Source organism: Hyperolius riggenbachi, chromosome 5 (genome assembly GCF_040937935.1).
Source record: "Hyperolius riggenbachi isolate aHypRig1 chromosome 5, aHypRig1.pri, whole genome shotgun sequence".
Lineage (NCBI taxonomy): Eukaryota > Metazoa > Chordata > Amphibia > Anura > Hyperoliidae > Hyperolius > Hyperolius riggenbachi.
Genome location: NC_090650.1, coordinates 97,153,803 through 97,171,500, shown reverse-complemented (window position 1 = coordinate 97,171,500; position 17,698 = coordinate 97,153,803). Strand labels below are relative to the sequence as shown.

General features: G+C 43.2%; 1 protein-coding gene across 6 annotated transcripts in view; it reads left to right on the top strand.

Moving 5' to 3' along the window:
- Nucleotides 1–9,807, top strand: part of OSBPL3 (oxysterol binding protein like 3) — a 277,877-nt gene extending 268,070 nt beyond the window's left edge. For all 6 annotated transcript variants that reach the window (XM_068236035.1, XM_068236040.1, XM_068236038.1 and 3 more), the window contains one exon: nucleotides 1,006–9,807. In XM_068236035.1, coding sequence (XP_068092136.1) covers nucleotides 1,006–1,102 — 97 coding nt within the window. In that variant the 3' untranslated portion in view covers nucleotides 1,103–9,807. The remainder of the gene's footprint in view (nucleotides 1–1,005) is intronic.
- Nucleotides 9,808–17,698: the final 7,891 nt, after the last annotated feature.

The window sequence follows — 17,698 nt, the reverse complement described above, 5'->3', positions numbered from 1 at the left end:
TTGTATGAAAATGTATGCAGCTTGAACATTAACCAGTCAATTCCTGCCATGGTAAAATTTGATTGGTGCAAGTTGCATGAATTTGCATACACAATTTATCACCACAATGCTATTTTTCAAACCACCTATCGCCATATCACCACAGTGCCAGGGTTCAGACTCCCTATCAACACAGTGCGATTGTTCAGACTTCCTATCACCACAGCGCCATGGTTCAGACCCCCTATCACCACAGCGCCATGGTTCAGACTCTCTATTACCACAGCGACACCCCATGTTCCAGACCCCTATCACAGCCGGGTTGACCCTGAGCCATACCAGGGTGGGGATGTTGGCCATGTAGTCACAATTTTACCAAGAGATTGTCTTTAATTTAAGCCTACTGTGTAAAAAAAGCCCCAAAGCTTTGCAGGGTTGGTTCCTCTACTTACATAGCCTCGATATATTATACACATTTTCAGTATATAAAATAAATGACAAAAAAGTGAAATATTGCTCTGAGGAATAAAATATGTATTCTGTGCAGAATAAAGAAGTCAGATTGATTGTCGTATACTGTAAAGGTGCCCATACACTCGTCAGATTGGCAGCAGATAGATAAGAAATGCATCTGATGATCTATCTGATGCGTTTTTAGAACATTTTTCACCAGGATAGAATTCCAATAGATTTCAGTTTGAAATCTATTGAAATTCGATCTGATGGCATTTTTTTGCCATCAAATTTCCATTAAGGCCAATGCAAACTGATAAGCAATCTCATCAGATCGACCTAAATTTTCCACCCTGCCAGTTCGATGGAAATCCATCGAAATCGATCGAAATCGGCCATCGATCGGTCGATTGGCCAACCGATTTGCAAACGATCAATCGATCGATCGATCGGCCAGAAAATCGGCTGAGTGTATGGGCCCCTTAATACATATTAGCATTATACGTCTTTAAATCATAAATTTCCAGCTGTACTAACATAACTATCCTCTGTGTACTCTCTTCCCATCAACAGAAAAGCGAGTGATGATTGTTGGGTAACCAATGGCATGTACTGGCAGCTCCGGAGAGATCCTGGATTCTGTAAAATGGACTGTCCAGTCTTGTGGTGATGGGAATAGATCTGGAATCAGTAACAAGCATTATATGGAAATTTACTGACATATAATTGGTGCACTTGTCACCTAAAGCTCCCTAAGGAAATGCAGCTAATCAAATACAAATATTATCTGGTATGACCAGTATTGTGCTGTGGGACATCAGGACAATCTGCATTTGTTTGCACTGCGTAGATATATTTTCCTGCAGAATTTCAGTACTGTACTCTTCTGTCAGACTTCTTTTAAATGTCTTTTAACGGGTTTATAAAGTGTTTTCCCAAACATTACGTTCTGGTATTTTGGTACGGATTCCTCTTGATGACAGGATGAGCGCTGATAAATGAAGATCACGCAAGCCTTTTATTATTTAAAGTAGCTGAAATCTGGATGTCTTTTTCTTTTGTATCTGAGTTTTCTTTTCTGAAGCAAAATTGGCTGTATACCTTTACTTTGTCTCAGTGATGTTCTTTTCCTCAGATATTTCTTCTATCTGCCTATATACCTGCTATCTGAGGAATAGGACTTCACAGAGACAAAGTATAGGTGTGCAAAAAAATCATGCTTCAAAGGAGGACACATACATACATTTTGTTTTTGAAAAGACTTCGAGTTTTGGTAACAGACTGAGCACTGCAGCCAGACTGCATTTCTCTAACCTCTTGCTTCCGTCCTAGCAGGAGACCACTAATGGAGACATTTGTGTGACCTTTATGCACTGAGATCAGCAGCTGCTTTCTGACAGTTATTCAGTAACACAGCGCAAACGAGGGTTGGTGTTGAATAACCTGTTACAATTGTCAGAATTGCCAGAAGATAATTGGTACAATAATATTAAATGAGTGGCTAAAAGAATAACGATAAGCACACTTCACACATTTTTCAACTGTCTGTGCATCAGCTAGCTACATGAAGCGAAAATAAAATACAGTGCCTATACAGTGCCCTCTTGTGGAGGTAGATATGAAGGACAGCCTCACACAGTTATTTTGTAGCATTGGCCCAACTAGTTTAAAATCCAAAAATTCGACTATTAAGATTTTTCCTTGTATTTTGTCATTTGTAGTGACTGCTGAGAATGTGTGAAGTGCTTTGCTTTGGTTTTAATGCAACACCTGAAGTTAAGGATAGAATGATGCCACTATATTTGGCAGTGCCCACAGTGACAGGTGACTTCTTCACCTCTGCCAAGCAGCCAAGTGTTTCTGGAGAAGCCTAACAGCAAGCAACTACTGCAGCAGCTACAGTGCAGCCTCCTCAGCAGTCATTGTGTGTACACTACAGTGCAGTTCCCGGAGCAATCACTAACCACTCCCACAGCAGTTACAATGCAACCTCTATGTATTGTGGGCCCCCTATAACCCCAGTTGAATGGCAGTTATAGGGGACCAATAAAAAGTTGAGGTACACTGAGGAAAGCTGGAGCACGCTACTGGAGTACTGGAACTAGGGCAAATTATACTTAAACTTTCTCTAACCCCCTACTTCCACAGGCCGACAGAGATGTGCTTGCTCCCCCATATTGTCCCAGTCCTCCCCAGCTTTACTGCCAGTAAAGTGTTGAAATTGGATTCTTTGGTGTTCTCCTTCACTGGGCTGTCTGCTGTTGTTGGAGTTTGCACTGCTTTGAACATGTAGGTGTGTGATGTCTCACCTCAGAAGACCATAACTTGGTATCACTTGGGACAATAATGTTGCCCATAATCCAAAGAACAGTGGCTGCATTTCACAATGTGGTCTTATGGGGAAATAGCTGCATTGTTGGCCTTAATACACTGTGATGAGATGTATGTAAAATACTTGATTTTTTTAAAGATTTCAAGGATTTTTTTTAAAGGTTACCTATTATTGTCGACTTGTTTGTACAGAAACATGAGATGCTTGCTTTGGAGAATGGGATGCTCATCTACTTAACCATTTCCATTTCCTGTCAAATAATACGTGAAAGTGAAGTGGACATTTAGTGTTACAGAGGTTGCCTTCTAAAACATGCTTCCTGTGTTAATGCTGGTCTCTAGTGATGGCCACGTCTAGGAGAACTCATGGAGAAGCATGTGATTTGTTGGATCAGCTGATAGATTTGCAAAGCTTTGGTTTGCTGTGATCACATCCTGTTTTAGACTTGCATATCTATCACCTGACCAAACTGATCACATGCTTCTCCATGAGTTCTCCTAGACGTGGCCATCAATAGTGATCTCTTTGCTATAATGCCTTCTTGCCTGGAACATGAGTACCGGTCAGCTATCCTGCCTTACTATCTACCTACATGTTCCAGGGGAAGAGACTCAGAGAGCTGTATACTGACTATTTGCATTACAGACTGGAAAATGGTATTTTCACAAGATGATCAAGATGGCAATTTACATACTGTAGTTCCCTTATGGTAGGTTTACTTTTAAAGTGTGAAAGGGGAAACACTAGCAAAAGTCACCATTTGCCATTTAATGATTAGGCTGGAGTAAGGTAAAATCTGAATGCTCTGTGTAATGTTTTATGAAATCAGGTCAGTAGAGTATCAGTATATTTGGAAGGAGTAGATGGTAAATGCAGCAGGTGGTGTTGTAGGTGACCAGAGCACCACATATAACAAATATATAGAGCAAATCTTCCCCTAAGGGAGGTCTGTAAATACTGTGGGCTTTTGGGGTGGGCAGTATGCATTTACCTACCTATGGTGGGCTGCTCCATAGCCCTCAGTCTATATAAGGGCCTCCATCTTCTCTGTCCCTATGCCACAGAACCAGAGATTGAAATACGTGATGTTGGGCGTCCTTGGCTGCTGCAGTGCATTCTGGGAGATGTAGTCCTTTCATGTGATTACATCTCCTAGCCAGGAGATGTAATCACATGCATCAACTACATCTCCTAGCATGCTCTACCGTGGCCAGGAATTCACAACATCGCTGTGGAAGCTTCAGCCTGCACATTTACAGCACTGGGACAGCGGAGATGGAGGCCCTCATATAGATGGGGCAGCCCACCATTAGTAGAAAATTGCATGCTGCTCACCCCAAAAGCCCACAGTATTTAAGGACCTCCCTTAGAGGAAGTTAATTTTATGTATTTAAAATGAAGAAGCACACAGGTGCTCATATTCCTTTACACGCAACAGTTTTATTAAGGTGGAAAAACAAATTCACTTTATAACAAGTTTTCAAGTGAAACTTCAGAAAAAATGTCCTCTCCATTAGGGAGAATTTTACCTCCTGCCTTGACAGGAATTGGGTAAGTCTCTCTTACATGGGCAGTGGTAGCAATAAACAAAAAAAAATTCGGAGAGTGGAGAAAAAGTTTTAAACGCCAACAAGTTTTCATTGTTTTCCGCCACTTAGGGCTGGTTCAGACTACAGGAGCTTTTTCTAAGCACTTGTGATTTTAATAGATCTTGCTAATGTAATGCTGTGTGTGTGTTTTCAGTTGAGCGATGTGATTTTATAAAAAAAAAAATCACCCATAATATTGCATTAGCAAGAGCTTATAAAATCACTAGCACTAAAAAAAAAGCTGTTGCAGTGTGAACCAGGCCTTACACATTAAAGGACAACTGTAGTGAGAAGAATATAGAGGCTGCCATATTTATTTCCTTTTAAACACTTTCCTGGCAGCCCTGCTGGTCTATTTGGCTGCAGTAGTGTCTGAATAACACTAGAAACAAGCATGCAGCTAATCTTGTCAGATCTGACAATGTCAGAAACACCTGATCTGCTGCATGCTCGTTTAGGGTCTGATGGTTAAATGTATTATGTTGGGCATACACAATGAGATTTTTCAGCAGATTTACTGTCCAATCGTTTTTCTGATTGATTTCCATTCACTTCTATGAGAAATCAATCAGAAAAACGATTGGAAATCAGGTTGGACCTGTCGGAAATTATCTTTAGAGGCAGAGGACAGCAGGCAACTGGTATTGCTTAAAAGGAAATAAATATGGCAGTTTTCACACTCCTCTCGCTACAGTTGTCCTTTACAGTCCTGGCGATCCATGGAGGTCTCAGAAACATGAAGTGAGGTAGAATGGTCACAGTGGGTGGCACCAACACTAATAAAATCACACCCAAAACATGTTCTAACCCCACCCCTTTTCCCCCCAAAATGTAAAACTAGAGTACTTTTTACTGATAAGTTGAGCTTTAAAATATTTTTGTTTTTTTGCACATGGAGGGAAAGGAATAAAGCAGGTACTGTGTTATTTTAGTACTGGCTACCGGTATAATGACAGTGACATGTATACAGGAGAAGACTATTCAGGTGATTAGTGCCTATATAATAGTGTGTATATTTCAGATGTATGGCTAGACAAAGGGGTCTGATTATGTATTATTATTTTTAGTATTTATTTTTCTATCGATTTGTCACCAATTGCCTTTTTACTGACCAAAATTCTGTTACTGTGCTATAGAGATTCATTCATAATGAGACGATGTCTGGAATGTACTTGCATGAAAGAAAGCAGAACAATCCTATCATATGGGCAGCAGAGGGGATAGTTGCTGCCTTCTTTTTTCTGTATACATGTTGGGTGTTGCAGCGTAATTAATGTTTCTGTGTTTGTCAGGATCAGAGTCATTAGGAAATGTATCTGGTAAAGCATAAAACATAGGTGTATTAGCAGAATAGAAATGGCAAGCTCTTTATGAAGGGGTGTAACTACATATCATGGGAAACCCCATAGTGAAAGGTTTATGGGGGCTTTCCTTCTCTAATGTCCTTGCTTCCTGCAGTATCATAGAATAAGCCCCACCCATATCTCCACCAACCTGAACACTTTCATTCCAGCGCAGGAGACTTGGGGACAGCAGTGAGTAACTTCGGCACCGTCAGAAGACTGATCTGAAGTTACCTATAAAACCCAATAATTCGGCCTCCTGCAATTGCTGGAAGCCAAATTATTTCATTCCCCACCATCCATGGTGGCCTGGAGGGGGAATAGTATTTAACATAGAAGGGAATTTGTGTAGGAGCAGGATAAGCCATACAGGCTGTATCCTGCGCCGATCCCTCTCGTACGCCCCACACCCACCCCTTACTCCCAATAAAAAAGGGCAGCTTACAAAACTTATTTCCCTCACTTTACAAGTATGCCGACCTCTCCTCCATCCCAGGACAAATACTGCCACTTTAAGACCATCCAATGCAGAGTAGCGCAGTGGAGGAGTAAGCATCTCACAACCTACAGTGCTGAGTCAGTCCTTCATTCCCTTTATTGCAGCCACCCATTGGAGCTGATTCACGAGGCTGCGAATTTAGCATCAGAAGCTAAATTCAGGGAGGCACACTATGCACGATGGTGCAGCACAGCGTGCCTTCCTTAGTTATGAACGTTGCTACGCTGCATGACTGCATAGCGTGCCTTCTTGAATTTAGCTTGCCGTGCTGTCATGTAGCTCGCACTGCTATAGCAGCGCAGCTTCATGAATCCGCCCCATTGTCACTTACCTCAGTCAGATCCCAAGTCTTCTGACATGTCATGTAACATAACGTGCACAAAGACCAGGAGTGAGAAGAGTGACGGCGGGCGCCAACAAGGATGGACCCACCCGACACTGGAGGAGGGACAGAGCATGCTATAGGGGGAGAACCTTGGTTTGGAGAGATAGAGGCCATGAATTCCGGGGTTCCTCTTCAAGTACTTTCAGATTTCCAAGCCTTCTTATTAGAGCTTAATATAATAGATCTCTTCACTGGCTAGAATGGCAACTCTATAATTCATATCAATTTCTTTCAGTAGATTTCAGCAGCTACACACTGAATGGATAGAACTCCATCCCAGCCACGAGTTTAGTGTGGCCGCTGAGCTTGGTAAAATATCAAGACACAGTGCTGTCCGCAAGGAGAGCTGTATTGACTTTGATTGTAGGCCCAACTTTTTTAATTTGCTGCAAGAGTGGTTTGAAAAATCAACTCTGAAATTGGAGAACACAATGCAATTTGTTAGTCTGTAAGATGGTTTTCATGATGATTGGATATGGCTATTGTCACTTATTGCTGTTAATTAGACATTATAACCATAATGATAATTTAAGCGCTGTCATCTTTAGAAATATGGCAATGAGCTGATCTACAAAAAAAAAAGTGCCATCATTTCTGCAGAGCTTTTCTGAAGTACATCTGATTGCCACTGTTCTAAAGAAGCCCCTACATTTCTGGAACTGTTGAAGTGTTTTGACATGAAGATCTGCTCTGTCTTTGCACAGTTTCATCATATAATTACTTTCTATACACCATGATTGTGTAGGGATTTCCTGAAGAAAATAAACCCTTGCTGGTTACTGGTCATCATATACTGTAGGAGTTATCTGTTGTATGTATTGGCAGAATCCAGCAAGAACTTTCTTTGGTGATTGCGTGACGGTAAGGCAGAAAAAAATTGGAGCAAAACTGGGGCCCCTATTGAGTAGCTGCCGAACCTATCAGAATCCCAGATTTGGGCAGGGCTTTATTGCGCCAATCTTGCGTCAACGATCCTCCTTCCCTTGTTCTGAGGGAAGGGGTTATTTTGTTCCCGCCTCCTCACAGTTCATACACTTTCCCTGCATGTGTGATATGTCAGTACAGCATTCTCCACCAGCAGGCTTTAGAGGAAAGAGCAGAGTTTATTATACAGGGACAATGTGGGGCATGATAATCCATGCATAAAAGTCTTTTCTCCTCTAGGAAGACCAGCAGGCTTGCAGAGATTCAGATTCAATGTTCGGGTCTGTTTGTGTACCTAAAACTGAACTGTACAAAATGGTGTTGGAGTGAAACAATTGAGAATGGAGGCCTAAATTGTTGCTGTGCAGAGTGTGGATGTTACTCCCAACACATTCCTCAAAAATCCCATTACAGGCAAATTGTCATCTGAAGTGATCATGCAAGACAGTTTCAGGTGACATTTATCTTGCATGTTCAAATACCTGAAATCACAGTTATTAAATACCTACCTTTTTGCTGAGTAGAATAGAATCTTTGGGAGAGATCATAACTTGGTGGAAGTGACCGATATTGCCTTTCAACCTTTGCACATCCATGCTTGATAGCAGGGCTAGATTTTGTCGAAGCTCCCTATAGGTGGTCATAGAATTTAGAGGATGGTTGGACATGCAGACGTGGCCAACCACCCTCAGCTGCTGCATAAAGAGGTTTGCTTGCCAATATCAAGGTCTGGCTGTAGGAGTAAGAATGACTTGTTTGGGTTGGATTTGGTGACAGTCACATTATGACGGTAGTGAGCTTTATTCTGGGGTAGTGTGGATGAGGTGACCTCTTTTCTTTGCAGAAGAGATGTGTTGATACAGCCCCTGGGCCCTTCCCTTGCCAGGTTGTCTAAGCAGCCCATCTCAAGCTTCTGATTGGCCATTGCCAGTGTCAGTCATCTAACTGGCTAAGAAAGGGCAGGAGCATTTATTATACATCATTTTAGTTGCATTCATTTTCTTTGTAACAGTTCCTGCCCCCTTTATATTTTTGCTCTTTTATTTTCCCTCCTCAAAGGACACGTGAAGTGAGGTGGAAATGGATGCTGCTATATTTATTTCCTTTTAAAAGGAACCTGAGATTAGAGGATAGAAGAAATGTATAGAGACCTGGGGCTTCCTTCAACTCCCTTTAGCCTGAATCGTCCCCCACCGCCATTCTCCGCCTTCTGTATCATCTGTAAGGGCTCCCGTAAGTTCGGCCAGTCGGGGCTTACTGCACATGCGCGCCCCAGCTGCACCCCACCCCCGTCCCCCCTCCCGCTGCTGGGAGAGTTCTGTGCCTGCACAGAAGCTAAACTAACAACTACGCCACCGTGCTGACCTGATCTGCTGCATGCTTGTTCAGGGTCTATGACTAAATTTATAAGAGGCAGAGAGTCAGCAGGATCGAACACGTTGTATCCAGTGTACCATAGACCGTAATAGGAATTACGGCGGTAGCAGCGCACAGTGAGTAACTTCGGCGCTATCAGAAAACTGAGCCAAAGTTACTTTTAAAACACTAATTTGTCTGCCAGCAATAGCTGGAAGCCGAATTGCATAATTCCCTAATATCCATGGCGGCCTGGAGGGGAAAAAGTAATTAACGCTGCCGGGACTTGTGCAGAAGCAGGGTAAGTCATACATCGGCTGTATCCTGCGCCCAAGTCTCCCGGCTGCCATTTCATGCATACTCCAGCAGGCTAGACGGGCAACTGGTAATGCTTAAAAGGAAATAAATATGGCAGCCTCCATATGCCTCTCATTTTAGTTGTTCTTGAAAATGTTCTGTTGGCCCTAAACAAAAGTGGGGTCTACCTGTAGGTGATAAAAAACCACATCATGGCTCCTGGTGGCTGAATAAAATAAAAATGGTGACATTCCATAGAAGTATTTTCTGTGATTTCCTGTTCATCATCATCTAACATTTTGTCATGGATGTCTTCAGTAAAGCATAGGCTTCCTCTACCTTGGATTATGTATATAATGTAGAACTGCACAGCGTACAGTACTCCTATAATCTATCACAGAGCTAATTCCAAGCCTTTGCTCTACCTTTTGTCTCTAAGTACATTTCCAGAACTGAATGTATCAAATTATATTTTTAATGTTAATGTCTATGACATTTTATTATATATATGTCTTCCATAAATAAGAGAAAATAATCGCCTTAGTTTTGTTTTTCAAGACAATATATAAGCATAAATGATATGTATGTATATTTCAAATATTTAAGCTGCTATGAAGTATTTTAACTGTAGATGAATAATGATTAGTGGGTATGGCATGACTACTCTGTATGATTGTGTAAATAAACTATTTCACAGCAGATGTCTCTTGGTCATATTTGGTGTATACATTTGCTCAGTAAAGTTTTTTTGTCGCCTTCTTTGGGAGGGGGGGGGTCTGGACAGCATTAGGCGAAAATACTGGAAACGGGGATGGATTTTTAATAGGCCACTGTAGGCACCTTATGTGGGAGAGGAGGGGGTCCTCAGATCACTGACCTCAGGAGCTTATAGTCTAAACCCTGCCTCCTATCACTGACCTCGAGCACTAGTATCATGTCACTATGGATGATATGAGCCAATGATAAGAGTGTGAGATTCTAAGGACAATTAGTGACCTAAGGCTGGAATTAGAGTTCAGAATATTTTTATTGGGGGTGTGGCCTGTGTAGAGATGTCCCGAACAGTTCGCTGGCGAACTTTCCTGGAAGTTCGATTCGCCCCATAATGCTCTATTGAGCAGAACTTTGACCCTCTACATCAGTCAGCAGGCACATTGTTACCAATCAGAATGCACTCACTCCTGGAGCCCCACCCCTCCTTATAAAAGGCAAGGTCCTTGAGCCATTTGACTCACTCATCTGCCTATACTAATTAATTAAGGGACAGCTGCTACACACACTCTGCTAGGGAGAGTTTTTAATTAGCCTCTTGTAGGCTCCTCCTCCACGCACCTCCCTCTTCCCCTTCTACCTATTCCCTGCTACCGGAGGTAGGAGGGTCTCATCTGCCAGGGAATTCCAGTATTTCAAAAGCCAGCTTACATACCGTGGCTGGGAATTGAACCCAGGTCTCAGTGTATGATAGGTAACTAATATATCCATTATACCACCAACACTACTAGCTGAAGCTAGCCTAGCATGTACCATTTATGCTCAATCCAAAAGAAAAATTAGACAAGACAACATTTATATCACGCCAGAGCTGCAGCCGCTAGGACACGCTCTATATATTCAGTGGAAAGCGGTGACCATCCCTACGAGAGAGAGAGAGAGATGAATCTACCTGGCTATCTGGGGTTCTCTTTGGACAACTGTTGAACACAAAAGGCAAGGCCATGCCTGGCTACAAATCCTTAAGCAGTGGTTGGTTAACCAGTGTAATGGTTAAGGGCTCTGCCTCTGACACAGGAGACCAGGGTTTGAATCTCGGCTCTGTCTGTTCAGTAAGCCAGCACCTATTCAGTAGGAGACCTTAGGCAAGTCTTCCTAACACTGCTACTGCCTATAGAGCGTGCCCTAGTGGCTGCAGCTCTGGCTTCACAGGAGACAGACAAACATGGAACCTGCCATGAGCTGTCAGGAGCATCATTCTCTGCAAATACTATATAAAAATTCTGTGAAATCCAAACGTGGACAGTGAAATGCATATGTAATGTAAGTACAGCCAATCTTTAGCTACTGATATGTGTTTTTTTCCCTTTGAGACCTTATACCTAACAGCTCCTCTTTAAGCTGAGACAAAACAATAAATCTACTTTTTAAAGTTTTTAACCACTTCAGCACTAAGGGTTTTTTCCCTTAAAAACCAATTTTCACATTGAATGCTTTCTCATTAATTTGCAAATAACTTTACCATTACTTATCACAGCTAAGTGATCAATATCTACGGACGAGCTCCCAATAACATTTGAAACCTGCAAATGTATCATTGTATACAGATACATTCAGCATTGTTTGGTCTGTTTCATTGCTATTTGACATTAACACGTCAGAGGTAATTTAAAGACTATCTCCAGTATAAAAAGACAGAGCTTGTCATGACAGGCTGTATCTTAACCACTTTACCCCCGCGCGTACGGATTTCTCCGCCCCTTTTTCCATCCTTTCACCCCCAGGGACGGAGAAATCCGTACTCTGCGCACTCCCGCCGCTGTCCGCGCTCCCGCTCGTAAACACGCCGCCCGCCGCTAGTAAACACGCCGCTGCCCGCTCGCCCAGAGATCAACGAACGGGAAAATCCATTCCCGTTCGTTGATCTCAGCCCCGCAATGATCTGCTGCCGCTCGGCTGAGCAGCGCGATCATTGTGAGCAATAACAAACTCCCAGCCTCTTTCTACTTCCTGCAAGCGTCCGGAAGGACGCTTGCAGGTCGCATGAAACAAATTGGTAATGTTGCCATCTTGTGGCCAAATAGTAAAACTACACCCTAACCATTTTTTACACACAAACTTGTTTTACACAAAAAATTAACTCCTTACCTCCCACACTCCCCAATTTTTTTTTTTTTGTAATTAAAAAAAATAAAAAATTTACAATTTAAAAAAAATACATAAATAGTTACCTTAGGGACTGAACTTTTTAAATATTTATGTCAAGAGGGTATAAACACTGTTACTTTATAAACTATGGGCTTGTAATTAGGGATGGACGCAAAACTGAAAAAAATGCACCTTTATTTCCAACTAAAATATTGGCGGCAAACATTGTGATAGGGACATAATTTAAATGGTTTTATAACCGGGATAAATAGGCATATACATTTAATGGGTTTTCATTACAGTAGCATGCATTATTTAAAAACTATAAAGGCCGAAAACTGAAAAATAATAAATTTTTTCCCACATTTTTTCCTATTTTCCCATTAAAACACATTTAGAATAAAATTATCCTTGGCATAATGTCCCAGAAAGCCTAATTGGTGGCGAAAAAAACAAGATATAGTTCATTTCATTGCGATAAGTAATGATAAAATTATAGACGAATGAATGGAAGGAGCGCTGAAAGGTGAAAATTGCTCTGGTGGTCAGGGGGTAAAACCCCTCAGTTGGGAAGTGGTTAAAGAGAACCCAAGGTGGAGAGTTCTGTTGAAAACAAACAAACAAAAAAAACCATGCTACCTTATCCAGGGAGGGAGACTCCGGCAAGCAGCATGTCTGCACAGCAGCTCAGCGGCACAGCATGGGGGGGGGGGGGATGCAGAAGGTGGCGAGGAGGGGATATAGGGGCATGGCATAGAGCAGGGGACATTCCATTTCTCTGTGTTCCACCTCGGGTACCTGCTGCAGGATCTGGGGTCTCAGGGTTAAAAAATCCAAAAAGCTTTGTTGGAAGCACCCTTCAACCTTCCAGGTTGAAGGAGGAAGTGTTTGTAGTCTCGTGACACGTTTGGAACGCATGGGAGGCGCCGTGGGACGGAACAAAGAAGATGTCTGATGGGTAAGATCAACCCACCCTCGCCCACCTGCACAGGTGCTTTAATTAGCTGGATGAAATCTGAATAAAACCTATTCGGATTTCATCCGGTGATCATCACTGGTCTGTCTTTTTTACTTTTAGTACTTTTTAACTTTTATGCAATGAAAGGTGACAAAAGGCTATCGTGCAGTGAGCCTTTTGTCCCCTGTAATTGCACAGACGCCTGATGTATAAAGAAATTCCACTGTTTTATGTTCTTTCAGGCCCCTTTTAAACATGCAGAGTATACCTGCATTACGTTACACTATTTTGCCGCAAGGAGCTGCAAAAGCAACGAAAGTCTATGGAGACTTTCACACTTACTGCAGTCCCTTGTGGTGTGCTGGAAATCTCTGAGCCGGCGCAAAGGCAAAAGCGTGTTACTGCAAGCACCACACTTAATATGCAGCTTGTGTAATGCAGTGTTACGGTAGTCTGTGGGCGACACGCGTAAACGATGGAGTGCAGTGACTTGCACATGCGTGGACTGATGGGAATCCCAGTGATGTACTTCCTGCCCAGCAGAGAGTGTGTCACTGAGTGGGAGGTGATGCTATGCATATGACCCTGTCGGCGCACTCTGCTGTAGGGTCATATCTTTGTCATGTTATTGCTTTACCGTGGAATGGGGCAGAGGCACCGTGCGCCCCCCACACCACAATGCAAAAAACTGGCCTAAAGGGTACCTAAATCCACATTTTTCCAATATAAGTCAACCTGATGCTCCTTCAGCCTTGAAGGAGCGCATTTGAACTGGGCATGTGCAAGTTCACAAACTATGCATGTCAAGTTACAAAAACAATGATTTACGGCTGTGGGCACTTCCAATTGACTGACAAGCAAATCATTTTTTATGACAACCCTGGAGCCCACAAACTTTTGTGACTAATTTATATTAGGTAACAGATTACCCAGCAAGCTCATGGTAAGCCAGAACTCCTATAGTAGGAGTGTATGTAAGGGGCTACAAAGGTTCAGACACATAATAAGCACTTTACTGGGCACTTTTTGGCCCTCTGAGCTTTCTGAGAGCTTTTTAAAGGACAACTGAGGTGACATGATGAGATAGACATGTGTATGTACAGTGCCAAGCACACAAAATAACTATGCTGTGTGTTCCTTTTTTTCTTTCTCTGTTTGAAAGAGTTAGAAACTATCACTTGCATAACTGTTGTTTGACTCGGTCAGGACCTGGGTTGGACTGGGTCAGACAATAGCATAACCCTCACTGATAAGTAATTACAGCCATAAAACACTTTTCTGGCAGTAAATGGCTTCTGAGAGCAGAAAAGAGATAAAAAGGGTCAATAATTCATAGATGTGAGCTCTGGCATACTTCAACTAAGTTGTAATTGAGCAGAGACAATAAAACAGTAAAAACTTAAATACTAGATATAAATATAAAATAAAACTGTGGGATATAAAAAAGTCAATTTTAGGATGCGGAGGATAGATACAATTGTTTTTCTCATCAGATTATTTTCACCGCAGATGTCTTTTAAAAAACATTCCCATTGACTTACATTAAAATCGTGGTAAAATCACGATCACTGTAAAATCGTATGATTTTACCACGTTTGTGATTTTACTGTGATCTTAATATAAGTCATTGGGAGCGTTTTTTAAAAAGCTTGCAGAAATGACTGCGGGCCAAAAAGCGCTCAGAAATGCGCTTATAAAATTAATTGTTAAAAAAAAAAAGAAATGCGCTTATAGTGTGTCTGAAGTCCTTACTAAAATGTTGAGCGAAACAAAAGTTATTTGCGATTATTCAGATTGGCATGAACATATGATGTCTCCCTCAGTGCTTCACTGCTGAATAGCCCCCCTGGGGCTCGCTCAGGGCTGTTTTGTGGGGGTTGGAGGGGACACAGCATGAGGGGAAAGCCATGGCCACACTCGAAGGGGAGGGGAGAACGTTACCCCCCCTCCCTCACCTAGGGGCTCTCCTCTCCAGCTTAAATTACTGTCTGGGCAGCGGCAGCTACATACCTTCCGTGCGCTCCAGCGTGCGTTCCTCTCTCTAGTCTCTGACGCAACTTCCTGTTTATACACCGTCGCGTCAGTGACTAGAGAGAGGAACTCACTCTGGAGCACACGGAAGGGATGTACCTGCCGCTGCCCAGACAGTTATTTAAGCTAGAGGGGAGAATACCGAGGTGAGGGAGGGGGGGAACGTCCCCCCTCCCCGCCGAGTGTGGCCATGGCTTTACCCTCATGCTGCGACCCCTCCAGCCCCCCAAAATGGCCCCGAGCGGGCCCCGGGGGGGGCGCTCAGAATTTCTGAAGGGGGGCCCGTGGGGCCTAGTTACGCCCCTGCTTGTGTTAGCATACCTCCCAACTGTTTCAGATGAGAAAGAGGGACACTTAAATTACACCCCTGCCACACCCCTGATCACGCTCCTGCCACACCCCTAGTCACGCATACAATAAAGATTTCATAAGAAAAATATGTTGTTTTATAATTCAAACCACACTGGTCCTTACTATCCTGGTTCATTTTCCTTCATATTAACATTTTAAAATTTGTAATATATCAATTTAAAGGATGGGAATAAAGTTTAGTATCAATCAAACACATTTTTTAATATAGAAATATATATATTTATATATATATATTTACATAGAAAGAGGGACAGTCCTGAAAGAGGCACACACACAGAGGAGGAAAGAGGGGCAGAGGGACAGGGCTCCCAAAGAGGCAGTTTGGAGCTATGAGTTAGTGATTGTACCGGCCATCGGATCCGTTTCACTCCGTTTGCCTTCCGTTGCTTCCTGATTTCCGATAGTTTTTCTAATTGATTTTGTACAGAAGTGATCGGTAAATCGATCAGGAAAACGAGCAGACCTGTTGGAAATTATTGATTTGTCTCGGAATCTGACGGGAAATTGCATGGAAAATTGCACCAGGCATAAGCCTGACAGGATGTAGATTTTTGTAGCTGTGTTCGCTTTCCTGCGGTGATTTCACCCCTACTGGAGTTTATGCTGTCATCTGAAAAATCGCAAGTACCTTCTGTGTTTTAAAGAGAAACCGTGACCAAGAATTGAACTTCATCCCAATCAGTAGCGGATACCCCCATTCCCATGACATATCTTTTCCTTTTCTCAAACGTATCATCAGGGGGCTCTGTATGGCTGATATTGTGTTGAAACCCCTCCCACAGTGTGATGTCAGGACCCTGGTACTGACATCGCACTGTGGGAGCCTTGTTGCATTGTGGGAAATAACAGCTGTTTCCAACTGCTAAAAAAGCAAGCAGCATCTCCTTCCACTGACATCACCTGCCAGCAGTAACAATGTCACCATGTGATACATGTCTGAATGTAAAGTGACCAGACGTCCCGGATTGCCCGGGACACGTCCCGGATTCGGGGTCCGCTGTCCCAGGCTGCATGAGGTCCCGGGAAACGTCCCGCTTTCAGCAGCGGGACGTCCCGGCCTCGGGACTCTGGCCACTCTATCCTTATGAACTGGCAGCGGCGTCTATAGACGCCGTGCCAGTTCATTGCCCGCAGCCCCGCTCCAGCCTCCTCTTCCGGTGTCTGTTCCGACACCGGCAGGCGAGCAGGGCTACGGCAAGATGGCTGCAGAAGCCCTGTACTGGAGACTATTTGTCTCCAGTACAGGGCTTCGGGCGCCATTTTGCCGTAGCCCTGCTCTGCCAGGCTGTCAGCGCGGGAGACTTCAGGAGGAAGGTGGTCCCGGGAGCAGCGCGCCAGAGGCCGGAGACTTCTGCCAGGTGAGTAAATGCTTTCTTTTCCAGGTGAAATGTTTGCCCGCATTGCGTTTCTTTTCCAGGTGAAATGTTTGGCCGCATTGCGTTTCGTTTCCAGGTGAAATGTTTGCCCGCATTGCGTTTCTTTTCTGGTGAAATGTTTGCCCGCATTGCGTTTCTTTTCTGGTGAAATGTTTGCCTGCATTGCGTTTCTTTTCTGGTGAAATGTTTGCCCGCATTGCGTTTCTTTTCTGGTGAAATCTTTGCCTGCATTGCGTTTCTTTTCTGGTGAAATGTTTGCCCGCATTGCGTTTCTTTTCTGGTGAAATGTTTGCCCGCATTGCGTTTCTTTTCTGGTGAAATGTTTGCCCGCAATGCGTTTCTTTTCTGGTGAAATGTTTGCCCGCAATGCGTTTCTTTTCTGGTGAAATGTTTGCCCGCATTGCGTTTCTTTTCTGGTGAAATGTTTGCCCGCATTGCATTTATTTTGTACTGACATGTTTGCCCGCATTGCGTTTATTTTGTGCTGACATGTTGCCCATTGCGTTTATTTTCTGGTGTCCGGGGTAACTGTTACTGCATTTATTATTTAATGGTCATAGGTGGCTATGTTTGCTGCTTTGTGGTTACGGTATACTATTAGCATCACACAGTTTTTGCACACCCATGATGCAAAGTCTCGTTTGTCCACATCATGGCGTAAACACTGCTTTCTTATGCCTCGCTGTTACATCATTACGTTAGCTCCATCCATACAATGGCATGGTCACGCCCATTTTTCGCCAAGTCTTCTGCGCTGCGCGCTCCTCAGTCCTCTCCACTTTTCGCCAAGGCGCGCTACGCGCGCCGCCCCCCCGCCCCTCCTCCCCGTCCCAGGTTGGACCCACAAAAATCTGGTCACTCTACTGAATGTAAATCGTGGAGAGGAAAGATTTTACAATGAGCAAACACCAACTAAATCAGTTATACATAATTATTGTAAAAATA